At 46.7% G+C, this 14,771-nt stretch overlaps 1 protein-coding gene across 7 annotated transcripts in view; it reads left to right on the top strand.

Annotated features, from left to right (window-relative positions):
- The window catches only part of BCAT1 (branched chain amino acid transaminase 1), a 109,705-nt gene that overhangs the window by 32,584 nt on the left and 62,350 nt on the right, over nucleotides 1–14,771 (top strand). For 4 of the 7 annotated variants that reach the window (XM_043538862.1, XM_027833359.3, XM_043538857.1 and 1 more), the window contains exon 2: nucleotides 3,699–3,770. In XM_043538862.1, coding sequence (XP_043394797.1) covers nucleotides 3,699–3,770 — 72 coding nt within the window. Of the gene's footprint in view, nucleotides 1–2,262; nucleotides 2,403–3,110; nucleotides 3,180–3,698; nucleotides 3,771–14,771 lie in introns of those variants that run through there. The other 3 variants (XM_037915871.2, XM_037915880.2, XM_043538856.1) reach the window with 3 other exon arrangements.

The raw sequence follows: 14,771 nt of genomic DNA, 5'->3' as shown, positions 1-14,771 counted from the left end.
ATCACTTTCACCCAAGTTGCCTTCAACTTTCAGACTTGCAACCAATTCCACCCTATTAGTTAGAATCAAGACTCACATGTCTGTCTGCCTGGTTACTTCCTCCATCTTCTGAAACAGAAAGTTGTCCCTAATATATTCCAAGAATTTATTGAACGTTTTGTGTTTTGCTGTGTCTGGGTAGTTAAAGGTCCCCATTGTTACCAGGTCTTGTGTTTTGGATATTTCTGTTGTTTGTTGTAGAAATGCTTCCTCCACCATCTCCGCTTGATTTGATGGTCTGATCTGCTCAGGGGCAGATGTCATACTTGGCACTATCATTAGTGCCTATGTGGATGAGCAGCATGAGGTAGTGGTCAGAGGGATGGATGAGCCACAGTAACCTTTCTGTGATGTCTTGGATGTAGACTGCAGGCAGGCAGTACACCTCCCAGGATTTCAGGTCAGCAGATGGATGCCTCCGTGCCCCCTCAGAATGGAGTCCCCAACCACTGGAACCCTATGGCTCCTCCTCTTGGTGCAGTGGCCATGAGCCTCCCAGACATGGGGGCAGGTGGCTCCTCCTCAATCATTGGGGTCTGCTCCTCTCCTCCTGTTGCCAGTACAGCATAGTGGTTCTTGACTGCAATGAACAGGGGACCTGGGGTGGGGTGGAGGGTGAAGCACTGTCTGTTGCACAAGGTGGCAATGCAGCCAATCTCCTTCTTGCACAGCAGTTGGTTCTCCTTTCTTCTCTGGCTTCTGTAGTCAGCCTGTATCGTCTGTCCCGGATGACTCCATGTACATCCTGTCGATGAAGTCCTCATGGTCCTGGATGCTATGCAGATGAGCCACATCCTCCTGCAGCTCTCTTACCTGCTTCCTGAGGGATGCCAGCAACAGACACCTCTCACATGAGGTGGTTCTCCCTGCCTCACTTTCTTCTTCAGGGACATGCAGGCTGCATTCCCAGGAAGTCAAGACCTGGACCTCAGTAGAAGCCTCCAGGGTCAGATTGTCAGTCTGGCCAGGGCCAGCGCAGGTGCAGGCAGAGGAAGAGCTGGTACTGGTGTTGGTGATGTGCCATTTTTCTCCCATTGTGGGTTCTTCCTTGGAAAGTATCTGCAATCCTCCTCTTACTGATCTTAAATGAGTGTGTGACCCATGTAATTCCGTGGCAGAGCTGTGGTGTGACAGAGGGGAAGGAAGCAGAGGAGAGAATTGAGGTTAAGGATGAGGACAAGCAAGAGGATGAGGATAAGGGGCAAAGGATTGTGTATGGTTACTGGGGCAGATGGAGGTGCAAGCTTCCTGAACCCCGTGGGGATGGTTTTGTTGCAGACTGTCATCCACTAAGGCTTGACTGGAGACCACCACATTCCTATTCATTTGTGATCTATTCTAACCCATAAACAAACCACAGGCCTGCAAAAGTGAAAGAACACTGTATTAGTCTCTCCACTACTAAGCTCTCCTTCAACTTCTGTGCTTCAGAGACACACACTGTGCTGTTCTTCGAGTTCAGTGCTCTTTGGTTGAAGGACCTGGCATATTAAGCCACGTTGAAATGACTAACATAGTCCTTCACCTGGTCCCCTCTCCTGTGTCTGTATAAGTTATAATGGCTAGACCATACCTTATCCTGCTACTACTGATGGCAGTGGCAAAATTCCCATAGCTACAAGGGAGCAGGATCGGGCCCTACACGTGCAGTTCTGAATTACACACCACTCAGAACCAGACTTACGAGGGAAATTAATGTCCTATCACAACTGAGGCTCTTGTGTCACAGAGCATGGTCTACAGGTTATAAACAGCTCTGCCAAATCTCACAAATCTGGGGTAGGGGAGACTCTCTCACAGGTGGGGATTAATTTTAAGGCTCTTTCAATCTGATGATGAAGTATTTTGCTGGCACCTGGTTTCTACAAGGGGCTTAAATTTTCCTACATCATCCCTTCCCTCCTTAATGTCTTATTTATGCAAATTGCCATAACTCCTGACACAACAGTACCTGTCTCTTGGTTTAATAACTGGGATGAGTAGTTACAGGTACATCATTGTTGTCTTCTGAGCAGAGAGTTATATGGGAGTATGTGGATATTTTAATGAGAGAATATTGTGGGGCTAGTTTACATTTTACCAGCATACACTAGTGACCCCCTTGCCCTCCAGGCACTGAGCTGGCCTCTCAGACAACACAGTGCGGCAGTATAAATCTTCCATCATGTAGTTACTTGCAGTGCATTGGCATGATTAAGGGCTTGGTTTTCAGCCCTGGTGGTAGCTCTGCTGCTGCTCCTGGTCCTCAGCTGGGCAGTGGAGAGTGCCTCCGTAAGCAAGAGGTGCACTGTACATGCTCACCCGGCAGCATGGCAAGCTCATTGACAGCTGAGCAGGGAGCAGCCGATGCCTTCTCTTGCCAGGTATTTCCCACTTTGCATGACTTCCTTAATTTATTTTTGGGCTCAAGAGAGAAACAGGGAGAAAGCATCTGATCCAAGGGAGAGGAGTTAACTTCCCCTCCTCCCGGCCCTTAAACATTCCAGCATTGATATCCCCCTCCCCCAGATGATCCTAGCACAAAATCCCTTTTCACCTAATTGTTCTATCATTTAACCCCCTCCTCCCCATACCACATTCATTCTAGCTCTCAAGCCTCTTAATGCCCGTTCCCTCCTGTTCATCTTCCTGTGCATTTTACTGATATTCCCTCATCCATCCTCCTGTGTATTCAGCACCATAGCCTTCCGAGTGCCCATCCCCCAAATATTCCACCCTTTGATCCCTGCCCGCAAAGCCTTCCTGCATCCTTTAATCTTTCCAGCACTGTCTTGGAAAGTCCTGATTAGCTCAAATGAGCAAAGCCAGAAAGACATGTCAGATTCCCCCCTCCTCTTTACCTAGGTGCCGCTGTTTGTAATGTGTGTTTCATGTCTGCGACCAGAATGCTGTAGAACTGGCAGGGAGAGGATGCTAAGAAAGCAACATGGAAGCTGCTTCGAGGACATGGAATGCTTCTGCTCGATTATTTGCTTTCACGGGTCATGCACCTGTCGGCTTACTCTTCCAATTTGCACCATCGCTCCCCTTTCCTTCAATGGCTGGCTAATATCCCACTCATTTGTGGAGTCCTTAAAAGACACACAATGGCTATAAGAGAAATAGCGTATATATTCATGACTAATTTTGTTTTTGTGGATGTACGTTTGTTACCGCTTATCTCATTCAATTAAGGAAGTATGGTTTGGAGAAAATGTTTCCTCCCTCTCTACCATCCCCTCCCCTGCCAAGTCATTTTCACTGAATAAAGGCACAGAGGAAACCAGAAGGCTGAGGTGTCTGCCTCTAAAGGGGATTCAGTGACCTGATATAATTGTGTAAAATCCCAGAGTATTTATTCAGCTTTAAGTGAAACAATTGCACTTTTGTTCTCGGACTGTGACCCTGAGACATATAAGGCTAATGTGGGATTTAACCAGTCTTGCTAAAGCCCAGAAATGCAGTTGTGTTAAATAACTCAATTGAAACAAAAACAAAAAACAAACCAAAACAGGAGGATGGTGGAAAATAGAGTGCCTAATATTCTTATTCTGATCAAGTGATGATGAAGGCTGATTGATACTTTTTGATTTCTGTCATGCAAAATATTAATTGACTAGGTATCTGCCTCTTTGCAACATGCATTTGATTTGGTATCTCCTGCTTTTTATTTCTTGCAGGGCTGTCAGAATGAGTGCCCAGCTGGAGGATGTACAGGGGGAGCCACAAAGCAAGCAACTGAATCTTTCAAGGTAAGTTGTTTGCAAAAGGATAGGTGCCTGAAACATTTCAGACACAGTGAGAGAAAGTGCTCTGGAGCTATTTATGATCATTGTGCATAATGCTGGATTTATGGACATGTTTGATCATCTGGACGTAAGTGTTTTATGCTGATGTCATTTGGAGATAATGCATTTAACCCCCGTAGAAATTAGAGCATTCAAAAAAAACCCACCCTACATTTGTTTCTTACTGCAGTGAGGAAAGAATAAGCAACTGCTATATTATGTGATCAGCTGCTTGGGATATGAGAAAGGAAGAAGTTGGATGCCTCTTAAATATCATGTTCACAAAACTGAGGATTTGGCCAAGTGGATTTAACTGGACCATTAATGTTGATTTTCAATAAGCTAATGTCATGCCAATTTTCAAAAAGGGTAAACGGGGATGACCCAGGTAATTACAGGTTTGTCAGCCTGACCTTGATCTCATGCAAGATAAAGGAGTGGCTGATACAGCACTCAATTAATAAAGAACTAAAAGAGGGCAATGTAATTAATACAAATCAACATGGGGCTATGGAAAAATAGATCCTAACTTTGATGGGGTTTTTTATGAGATTATAAATTTGATTGATAAAGGTAACAGTGTTGACATAATATACTTAGGTTTCAGAGTAGCAGCCGTGTTAGTCTGTATTCACAAAAAGAAAAGGAGTACTTGTGGCACCTTAGAGACTAACCAATTTATTTGAGCATAAGCTTTCATGAGCTACAGCTACATGCATCCGATGAAGTGAGCTGTAGCTCACGAAAGCTTATGCTCAAATAAATTGGTTAGTCTCTAAGGTGCCACAAGTACTCCTTTTCTTTTTGATAATATACTTAGACTTCTGTCAGGCGTTTGACTTGGTACCACACAACACTTTTATAACAAAATTAGAACAATGTAAAGTTAACATGGCACACATTAATAGGGTGAAAAACTGGCTAACTAGGTCTTAAAATATAACTGTAACCGGGAATTTTTATTGAGTGGGTCTGTGTCCAGTGGGGTCCCACATGGTTCCTGGCCGTACACTATTTAACATGTTTATCAGTAACCTGGAAAAAAACATAAAATCACCACTAATAAAGTTTGCAGTTGGCAAATAATGAAGAGGACAGGTCGCTGATTCAGAGCAATCTAGATTGCTCAGTAAACTGGATGCAAACAAACAATATGAGTTTTAATACAGGTAAGTGTAAATTTATACATCTGTTAACAAAGAATGTAGGCCATATTTACAGGATGGGGAACTTTGTCCTGGGAAGTAGTGACTCTGAAAAGTATTTGGGGGTCAGAGTGGATAATCAGCTGAACATGAACTCCCAGTGTGACACTGTGGCCAAAAGAGCTAATGCGATTCAGGCATGCATAAACAGGAGGATCTTGAGCAGGAGTAGAGAGGTTATTTTTTCTCTATATTTGAGACTGGTGCAACCGCTGCTGGAATACTGTATCCAGTTCTGATGCTCACAATTCAAGAAGGATGTTGACAAACTGGAGAGGGTTCATAGAAGAGCAACAAGAATGATTAAAGGATTAGAAAATATGCTTTATAGTGATAAACTCAAAGAGCTCAATCTATTTAGCTTAACAAAGAGAAGTGTAAGGGGTGACTTGATTGCAGTCTGTAGGTGTCTATATGAGAAATAAATATTTGATAATGGGCTCTTCCGTCTAGCACAATGGTTTTCAAACTTTTTTTTCCTGGCGATCCAGTTGAAGAAAGTTGTTGATGCCCACGACTTAACGGAGCTGGGGATGAAGGGTTTGGGGTTGGGAGGGGCAGAGGGTTGGGGTGCAGGGGTGAGGGCTGCGGCCAGGAATGAGGGGTTCAGGGTGTGAGAGGGGGCTCTGGGCTGGGGCAGGGGGTTGGGGTATGGGAGGGGGTCAGGGCTCTGGGCTAGGGGTGCAGGCTCTGGGGTGGGGCCAGGAATGAGAGGTTTGAGGGGGGGCTCAGGGCTGGGGCAGGAGATTGGGGCACAGGCTTACCTCGGGCGGCTCCTGGTCAGCAGTGATGCTAAGGCAGGCTTCCTGCCTCTCCTGGCACTGTGGACCGCACTACACCCCGGAAGTGGCCAGCAGCAGGTCTGGTTCCTAGGTGGAGGTGCGCAAGCGCTTCTGTGCGGCTCTCACCCGCAGGCATGGCACCACCCCCACCCCCCCACCAGCTCCCTTTGGCCAGGAACTAGTCAATGGGAGTGCAGAGCTGGTGCTCAGGTTGGGGGCAGCGCACGGAGCCCTGTGGCCCCTCCTAGGAGCCGGACCTGCTGCTGGCTGCTTCCGCGGTGCAGCACGGTGTCAGAACAGGTAGCGACATTTAACGGCCAGTCGGCAGTGCTGACCAGAGTCACTGCAACCCCGTGCCTTACATTCGGCGACCCAGTACTGGGTCATGACCTGCAGTTTGAAAACCACTGGTCTAACAGAGAATGGTATAACACATTTGAATGGCTGGAAGTTGAAGCTAGACAAATTCAGATGAGAAATTAGGTGTAAATTTGTAACAGTGAGTGTAATTAACCATTACCAACGGTCATGGTAGAGTCTTCACTGACGATTTTTAACTCAAGAGGGTGCTTTTCTAAAGGATATGCTCTAGGAATTATTTTGTGGAAGTTCTATGGCCTGTATTATACAGGACTTCAGACTAGCTGATCACAATGGTCCTTTCTGGCCTTGAAATCTATGAAATCAATCTGATTATTTGAACCAATTTCCAGTTGCCCGCTTACAGCTAAGGTCCAGCATAAGTATGGGAGGTGGACAATTATTCTCTGCTACACTCCAACTAGTGAAGCTTCTGATGAAGGCAAGACAGAGTTCTATATTTAACTCTCTTTTCTTCTTTCACCTATCTTGAATCACGACGTCGTCACTCTCCTTGATGACTTTAAAGCTATTGTTGAGAGTTCTAGTGGAGCATGGAAATTGTTACTGTACCAGTTACTCCAGCCATCGCACTTGAGAAAGCTTCTGCCAGGAATGATTTTGCCTCCCTTTATAAACACGTGTGTGACCTCACTGACAAGAAAGACTGTACCAAGTGAAAAAAGAAAAGGAGTACTTGTGGCACCTTAGAGACTAACAAATTTATTTGAGCATAAGCGTTCGTGAGCTACAGCATCCAATGCATCCGATGAAGTGAGCTGTAGCTCACAAAAGCTTAGGCTCAAATAAATTGGTTAGTCTCTAAGGTGCCACTAGTACTCCTTTTCTTTTTGCGAATACAGACTAACACAGCTGCTACTCTGAAACCTGTACCAAGTGAATGACCTACTCCATTTCAGGTCAGCTAATTGATATAGAAGCAGAGTAAATGGCATGCTGGAGTGAACATTTCAGCCAGCTCTGAATTGCACCCCCAATTTCTTTGAACCCTGACATTAAGGCCACTGCTGAGTTGACTCATTCTGCACAAAATGATCCTGGCAAATTCACTGCTGATGACATCCACAGAGATGTAAAGAAAGCTAAGGGAAATAAGGCACCTGGAATCTGTGGAATTCCTGCAAAACTCTTATAAAAGTGCTTGACCAACTATGTTTTTGTGAATGCGATGCTGTTCAGCATCATGTGGAGAGTCAGTCCTGTCCCACTGGCAAAGAAGCATTGTTTTATTACTTTGGAAATGTAAAGGCAGCAAACGAGTCTCCTGTAACTATTGTGGCATTACTCTTCTTTCCATATGTAGTGGGGCGGCTGCCCCACTCCCGCAGAAGGGGGGTTAAAAGCAGCCCTGGAGAGGGCTGTGGCTGGGAAATGGAGTGAGAACAGCCGGGGGAAGCTGTGGGAAAGCAGCCACAGCTGTGGCCAGCTCAATTAGGGCCCAGCTGTCCCTTATAAGAGGGCCAGGGCCAGCTTTAGGCACCAGCAAAGGAAGCAGGTGCTTGGGGTGGCACATTTGTAGGGGCGGCATTCAGGCCATCCTTTTTTTCCCCCCCGCTTCGGGGCCGGCCCTGCAGGCGCTCACCCAGGTAGACCCTGTCCTGGCCCCCAAGCTGCTGCCGAAGTCCAGATGGAAGAGCCGCAGCGGGTAGCCAAGCTGGCCCCGGGACTGGGGTCCAGCAGCAGCAGCGCCCTGGGGCCTCTCTGGTTCGCACCACCTGCAGGCTCCGACACGTGGAGCACGGGACACTCGGGCTGGGGGCTGCCCCGTGCGGCGCTCGGAGGAGCCGCCTGCAAGTGTCGCAGGGCTCCCTGCTTCCCGAGCCACCCAGGGGCTGTGGCAGGGCAGCCAGGAGCAGCAGCAGGGCCATAGAAGGGAACGGTGACCAGAGCGCTGCTGTGCGGGGCCCATGTCCCACTCTCTGGGGCTCCGCTCCCCACTGGCCATTCCCTCTGTGGCTGCCCTGCCCCAGCTCCTCAGCGCCCTGCTGGGGCGGTCCCCCTGGGTCTGCCCTCCTGATTCCCGGCCGGTCCTGGAGGCAGGACCCCGGCTGGTGGGACCCTGGGCTGAGGTGCAACCCGGGAGCCCCACTGCTTATCCCAACCCTGCTAGTGCCGGACCAGCTGGAGGCGAAGGGGGAGCGGGCAGAGTCAGGACCTCCCTGGGTGCCAGGAAGGAGTTGGGTGGATGCAGCCTCCGCTCCTGCTAGTGTCATGAGCGGAATGCTGATGACCTGCCCCGGGAGCGAGTTACCAGTGACCCAGGGCTGGGGTGGCAGGCTGTGCGGGGTCGGGGGGGAAGAGCCCAGGGCTAGGGGAGAAGGGGGGAGCCCAAAATTTTTTTGCTTGGGGCGGCAAAAAACCTGGAGCCGGCCCTGAAGAGGGCTGTGGGCCAGAAGCTGAGGGAGTCCCACTCTAGCCCTGGAGTGGGAAGGGCTAGCTGCCTGGGAACAGGGTGCCTGAGCAGAGCAGCGCTGGGGAAGGGCAAAGAGAGCTGGGGAGCTCCAGCCTAGTAAACCCCCAGGCTGCAGGCCTTGGTGAAGGCCTACAGAGGCACTGGGGCTGCAGAAGGGCAGCCTGAGGAATAGGTAGAGGCAGCTGGTCCTAACCCCTTGCCAATGATGAGTGGCCATTACACTGCAGTCTGCCCCAGTGAACGGGGGCTAGCTGATGAATGGCAGTAGCCACTGAGACAAGGTGGGTTTAGAGCGAGGGGGTACTGCTGGGGCAGAACCCTGAGATAAAGAGGCATCGGGGTCCAGGAGGGACACGGGGAACAGTGGCAGATGAGATACCGGCCTGCAGAGGGCGCTCCAGTGCTGGTGAAGAGCTAATTCCCTGGATGACCAGCAGGAAGCACCGCACCGGTGCGTCGTCGCCCCGCGACACCATACCAGGGAAAGTTTTTTGCTTCTGTCTTGTTGGCCCAAGCCACTGATAATCTTAAGGAGCAAGAGAAGACCACAACAAGCTGGCTTCAATTCCGGCTATTCTGCTGTGGAGCAAATCGTCACAGTCTATAGCTTATCAAGAAGGCAAGAGAATTCAAATTGTATTCATGGATATCAAGGCTGCATTTGACTCCATTAACAGGGAATCTCTTTAGCTAAAACTCATAGCCATTCCTGACAAGCTTTGCAGAATTTTCTGTCTCTAAGGTAAGATGACTCCTCAAGCTGCTTTCTTGTAAATGGGAAAGGATTGTCTTCTTCCAAATTAGGTTGGACTTTCAACAAGGATGCGTTGCTGCCCCAGAATGCTTCCATGCTTTCATAGACTATGTTCTTGAATGGACACTTGAATGGATATATTGTTGTTGAATCTAAACCCTGGGAAGCTCAGTGGGAAAAGTCAGCCTGAAAATAAATTTCAGTAAAACCAAATTTTTACCATTAGGCCATTTTAAATGAGCTGCAGGCTCTTGCATCTTAGTGGGTGATCAACCAGTTGAGATTATCTGTGATTTTACCTACCTCGGCTCCGTTATCAATATCACGGACGGCAGGGCCATCCCTAGCCATGGGGGAGCCCAGGCCTCCGCGGGGGGAAGGAGCAGGTTTGGGGGGCTGGGGAGAAACCGCCCCCCAGCACAAGCCGGTGGAGCGGAGTGGGTTAGGGTCAGATCGCTCCACTTCCCGCCACCCTGTGAGTGTGGGGTCGGGCCTGACCCTGCACTCATGAGGCAGCAGAAAGTAGAGCAACCCAGCCCCAGCCCGCTGTGCTGTGCTCCCCTGACTCCCAGCCTTGGGAGGCAGGGGGAACCAGCCCCCAGCACTCACTGGTGGCGTGGCTGGGGCCGGGTCGCTGCACTTACCTGCTGCTGCACTGGTGAGTGCAGGCCCACCCCCTGCTGCAGTCCTCAGGGGAGTGGGGGCAGGACTTGTGGGCGGGAAGAAGTGGGGGCGGGGGCTTTGGGGAAGGGGCGGAGCAGGGGCTGGAGCAGCATGCTGCTGCGTACTTTGCGTATGGGTAGGGACCCCAAATTTCCTGGTGCCCTACGCAGCTGCGTACTTTGCATATGGGTAGGGACGGCCCTGACGGGCGGCATCAAGAAAGAACTTGAAGCCCAGAATGAAAAAAGCATAGTCAATAGTAGCCCCATCAAGAATGTCTTTCACAAATGGAGCACCCTGATAAGTAGAAAGACGAAGATGAGGATATATAATGCTATGGGACTGAAACATGGCACCTTACTGTCAAGTGTGAAAAGAAGTTGGACAGCATTCAGATGAAGCATCTCTGAATGATTGAAAACATCAAATTCAAGTCAAATGAGGTGATTTGCTTCCTAACTAGACAGGTCGCACAGTTTCAAACAGTTGCCCAACTCTCACTAAGGTGGTATGACAGGTTTCAGAGTAACAGCCGTGTTAGTCTGTATTTGCAAAAGGAAAAGGAGTACTTGTGGCACCTTAGAGACTAACCAATTTATTTGAGCATAAGCTTTCGTGAGCTACAGCTCACTTCATCGGATGCATACTGTGGAAAGTATAGAAGATCTTTTTATACACACAAAGCATGAAAAAATGGGTGTTTACCACTACAAAAGGTTTTCTCTCCCCCCACCCCACTCTCTTGCTGGTAATAGCTTATCTAAAGTGATCACTCTCCTTACAATGTGTATGATAATCAAGTGGGACCATTTCCAGCACAAATCCAGATTTCCCCACACACACACACACACAAACCCACTCTCCTGTTGGTAATAGCTTATCTAAAGTGATCACTCTCCTTCCATATGTGTATGATAATCAAGGTGGGCCATTTCCAGCACAAAACCAGGGTTTAACAAGAACGTCTGAGGGGGGAGAGGGTAGGAAAAAACAAGGGGAAATAGGTTACCTTGCATAATGACTTAGCTACTCCCAGTCTCTATTCAAGCCTAAGTGGTAAACACCCATTTTTTCATGCTTTGTGTGTATAAAAAGATCTTCTATACTTTCCACAGTATGCATCCGATGAAGTGAGCTGTAGCTCACGAAAGCTTATGCTCAAATAAATTGGTTAGTCTCTAAGGTGCCACAAGTACTCCTTTTCTTTTTAAGGTGGTATGGTCAGCTTCTCCGAATGCCTACCAACTTCCCTGCAAGAATCATCTGAAACTTTGACCAAGTGAAACCAGGAAGAAAAAGACTCCGCTCCCCCTCCCCCTGAAGATCTAAAACATGATGGCTGGACGGTGTCAGCAGACACCTAACCTTCATAGGCATCCTACTACATAACATGCCCGATTTGAACCAGGGCAGAACATCATGGAGGTGCATAATGCATTTGGTGGCTTATGTACTGTCCAAAACTGCATGAGAACTAATCTAATCTTAATGCATCAGCTGCCTGCTAAAATGTTGCTGGATATTAGTCTTTAAATTAAATAAAAATGGCATTTATCTGTGTACCTTAACACTTACAACATACAGTACTGCCAGTCCCATATGTAAAACAATATCATCCAGTATTGATTCAGAGATTGAAAATTCCTCTCAACAAAGACTGTATCATATACATTTATTATTCCTATTTATTAAGCTTTGGCAATGTTCAAAAATAAGTCATTTCTAGCCCGCTTCAAAGTTGTGGAGTCAAGGGTCTGAGCAGCCACTCCAAAGCCTAGCACCTCAGCTCGGGCACACCGTAGTGCTTAACAACCAGACAATACTTATTAATGCTGATGAGCTGCCAGAAGCTGCTACAAAGCAATGCCCTGCTTTTTCTCTTCTGTTTAGAACTTATACAATTAAAATCTTGCTCTTCTCTCTTTCCTGCTCTCCCCACTTCCACAAAATGTATTGGTGATTTTAAGCAGTGTGTGCACACAGGTGTCAACTTCACATTTCTGCTGGGAAATTGGAGCTCAGCAGGAACACCCCAGAAACCCTCCTCTCCCCCTTAATCTTCCATGCTATTTTTTTTCCTTTGCTTCTTCCTTCTCTCCTCCTTATTTCTACTTATCCTCTTTGTTTTGTCTGTACAGCTTTCTTCCTTTTTTCTCATCTGTGTATTTCTCTCTCTCTCTTCTTACTTTACATTCATGTACTTTAAAAAGCCCATCAGACTTTTGCAACTGTTTAAAAAATATGGGTTTAAAAAAAAACCCAGTTGAACTGTCATGTGCTTTTTCAGCATTTCCTTGCGTGTTACTGTTGACTACTGTGGTATTTGTAATGAAATTGTGGTGATAACCCTGGTAATCAGCCTGCCCTTCCTGATTCTTTGCTTGCTGTGCCAGCCCAGTGCACAATTCTGTTTTAGGCTTAAGTAGTTATTTCCCTTTTAGCTTCCCTGGCTTAAATCAGAAATGAAAAATAAATGCTACCAAAGGTTATAATCAGTCTTGATAAGGCCTATTCTGATCTTGGCCTTCATTTGACATTCACGAGGGTTTTGCCACTGACTTCATTGGTAGCAAGATTTGGTCTCATGGCAACAGGCTGCTATTTTTCTTGTAGTGCTTGCCTCCCTCTGCACATAAAGAGGTATGCCAGTAAGCCAGAACCTAATATCAGGCATTTAGTAGTGGGGCACCACAGTTCTGCCTGTGGGTAATGGTTTAGGATGACTCTTCCACTAGAAGTTCTGTTTTGGAGAATGTCAGTTTAAAAAAATATTTATATTGTATGTAACTAGTTGTCAAGCTTTAGGGGCCCAGTATGTATGGAAGTCTCGAGCTGATCTGTTGACTCCCCTTGGCAGACGGCTTAGGTAGTTTTCATTAGTTCCACTGTTATCCTTTGATCCCTTTATACTTGATGGGATATACAGAGGCCTTAAAGCCCATGGCTCTCCTCTGTGTAAAAAAACAAAACACGAACAAAACCCAAAAGAATCCTGCTGTAAGGGCTGACAGAACTGCCCAATGTGCTTTCTCCTCCCCCACTTGGAACCTCCGGTATATACCAAAGGGAGGAAAGACAGGACCAGAGTGCCAATGTGCTCTGACTGTTTTGGGGCCATGGGCAGACTGAGCCTAGATTAGAGCAGCCCTGCGGCTGTGCTAAATTACACTCAGTCAGGCAGGTCCCCAGAAGGTTGAGAATATTGGGAGGCACTTTCCTTTCTCCTCCTTCTGCTCCCCCCCCCATTCCCACATCTCAGCCAGAATGGAGCATCATGACTGAGAGTCTCTCTGAGGCAAGAGAGTGCTAGCAGGAGGGACAGAGGGTCCTGAATGGAGAAACCCTAAAAAACAGCCAGCTCAGGATAAGGTCTAATTTGGAAGTCCATTTTTGCCTTATGGCTCTGTTACTTGAGGTAAGATTAAGTGCAGACCCCTGACAGGGATGAGTTTTTAGAAAATATTATATTTTCTATGTGTTTGAGAGGGCCGCCTGCGGATCCTGCTGGTCGCACTGAATGAAATAATAATTTATACTTGCTTTGAACTTTACAACCAAATTTAAAACACTGCATAAATGGAGGAGGGGCGGGGAAATAGCGGGGAAAAATAAAACCCCAAACCAATCCAGTGCACTTCACAACCACTTCAATGGAATCAAATTGCAAAGCTGTGACTTCAGAAACAGCAGATAATGATATTGCTAAGGGCATCAAACTCAATAGGAGGCTGATTACGCTGGAGAAAGTTGCTATTTATGCACCAATAACCTGGTGATCCAAGATGTTAGGAATAGAAGTACAGAAAAGAGGGTATAATTCAATGGTGTTAAGTAAAATGTATTGTGTAAATTGTGTAATGCCCATTCTTGAATGCCAGATTCCTCCTCCTGAGACCACATTTTTTCTTAGACCCTAGCTTGCAGTCTTTAGACAGGTTAAACTCCTATGAACGTCAGTGGGACTTTTATCTGACAAAAGACCGCAGGCTCATCTCATTGCAGTCTGGCAGGAAGTATTTCTTATGGGTGTGGTAAGTATTTCTTATGGGTGTGCTAAGTACCAAACTCTGCTACTAGCTTTTCATTGCTCTCAACTTTCATTGACTACTCTGAAGTCAGTAGACTAGATTCTGCATCTCCAGCATATGAATTATCACTAAAATACTTTTTTAATTTCTCCAGCTGTCAGAAAGCTAACCCTTATTGTATTCAAAGTCTAGGCTTCCTGAAGAATCAATCTCACATTTACAACTGATACAGCCCCATTAATTAAGTTAGGGATGAGGCACATGAATGGGAGCAATGCTTACACTGCTGCTACCTGTATTGTATCAATTTTATATACAAAGGATTTCAGTCTCCAGGGATGTCAGCCCAGCACCTTTCACCAGCATTAATATCACTTTTCAAACTAATCTTTTTCTGTACTTTTCAAATGATTGTCAGTGATTAACAAGGCGTGTTTAGCTTTTTTGATGTCTTCTGCATCTAACTTCTAGTTTGTATTCAAAAGAGTGCAGTACATGAAAACACAAGAAACTGATCAATGAAATTGTGCTCATACCATGCATTGCAGAAAATATTTCTGAGGTTGATGTACATACAGGAAAGTTTACACAAGTGCAAAATCTTCACAGCAGAACAGATATAGCCTCTAACTCTGCCAGGTAGTGATAACATGCAGTGAATGTGATTGTGATTAAGGCGTTTGAGTGTTTGTGGTTCCAGATTAGATTAAAGTCACATTTTAAATCACATTAGGGTGGT

Source organism: Chelonia mydas, chromosome 1 (assembly GCF_015237465.2).
Source record: "Chelonia mydas isolate rCheMyd1 chromosome 1, rCheMyd1.pri.v2, whole genome shotgun sequence".
Taxonomy (NCBI): Eukaryota; Metazoa; Chordata; order Testudines; family Cheloniidae; genus Chelonia; species Chelonia mydas.
This window is presented reverse-complemented; position numbering and strand designations above follow the sequence as displayed.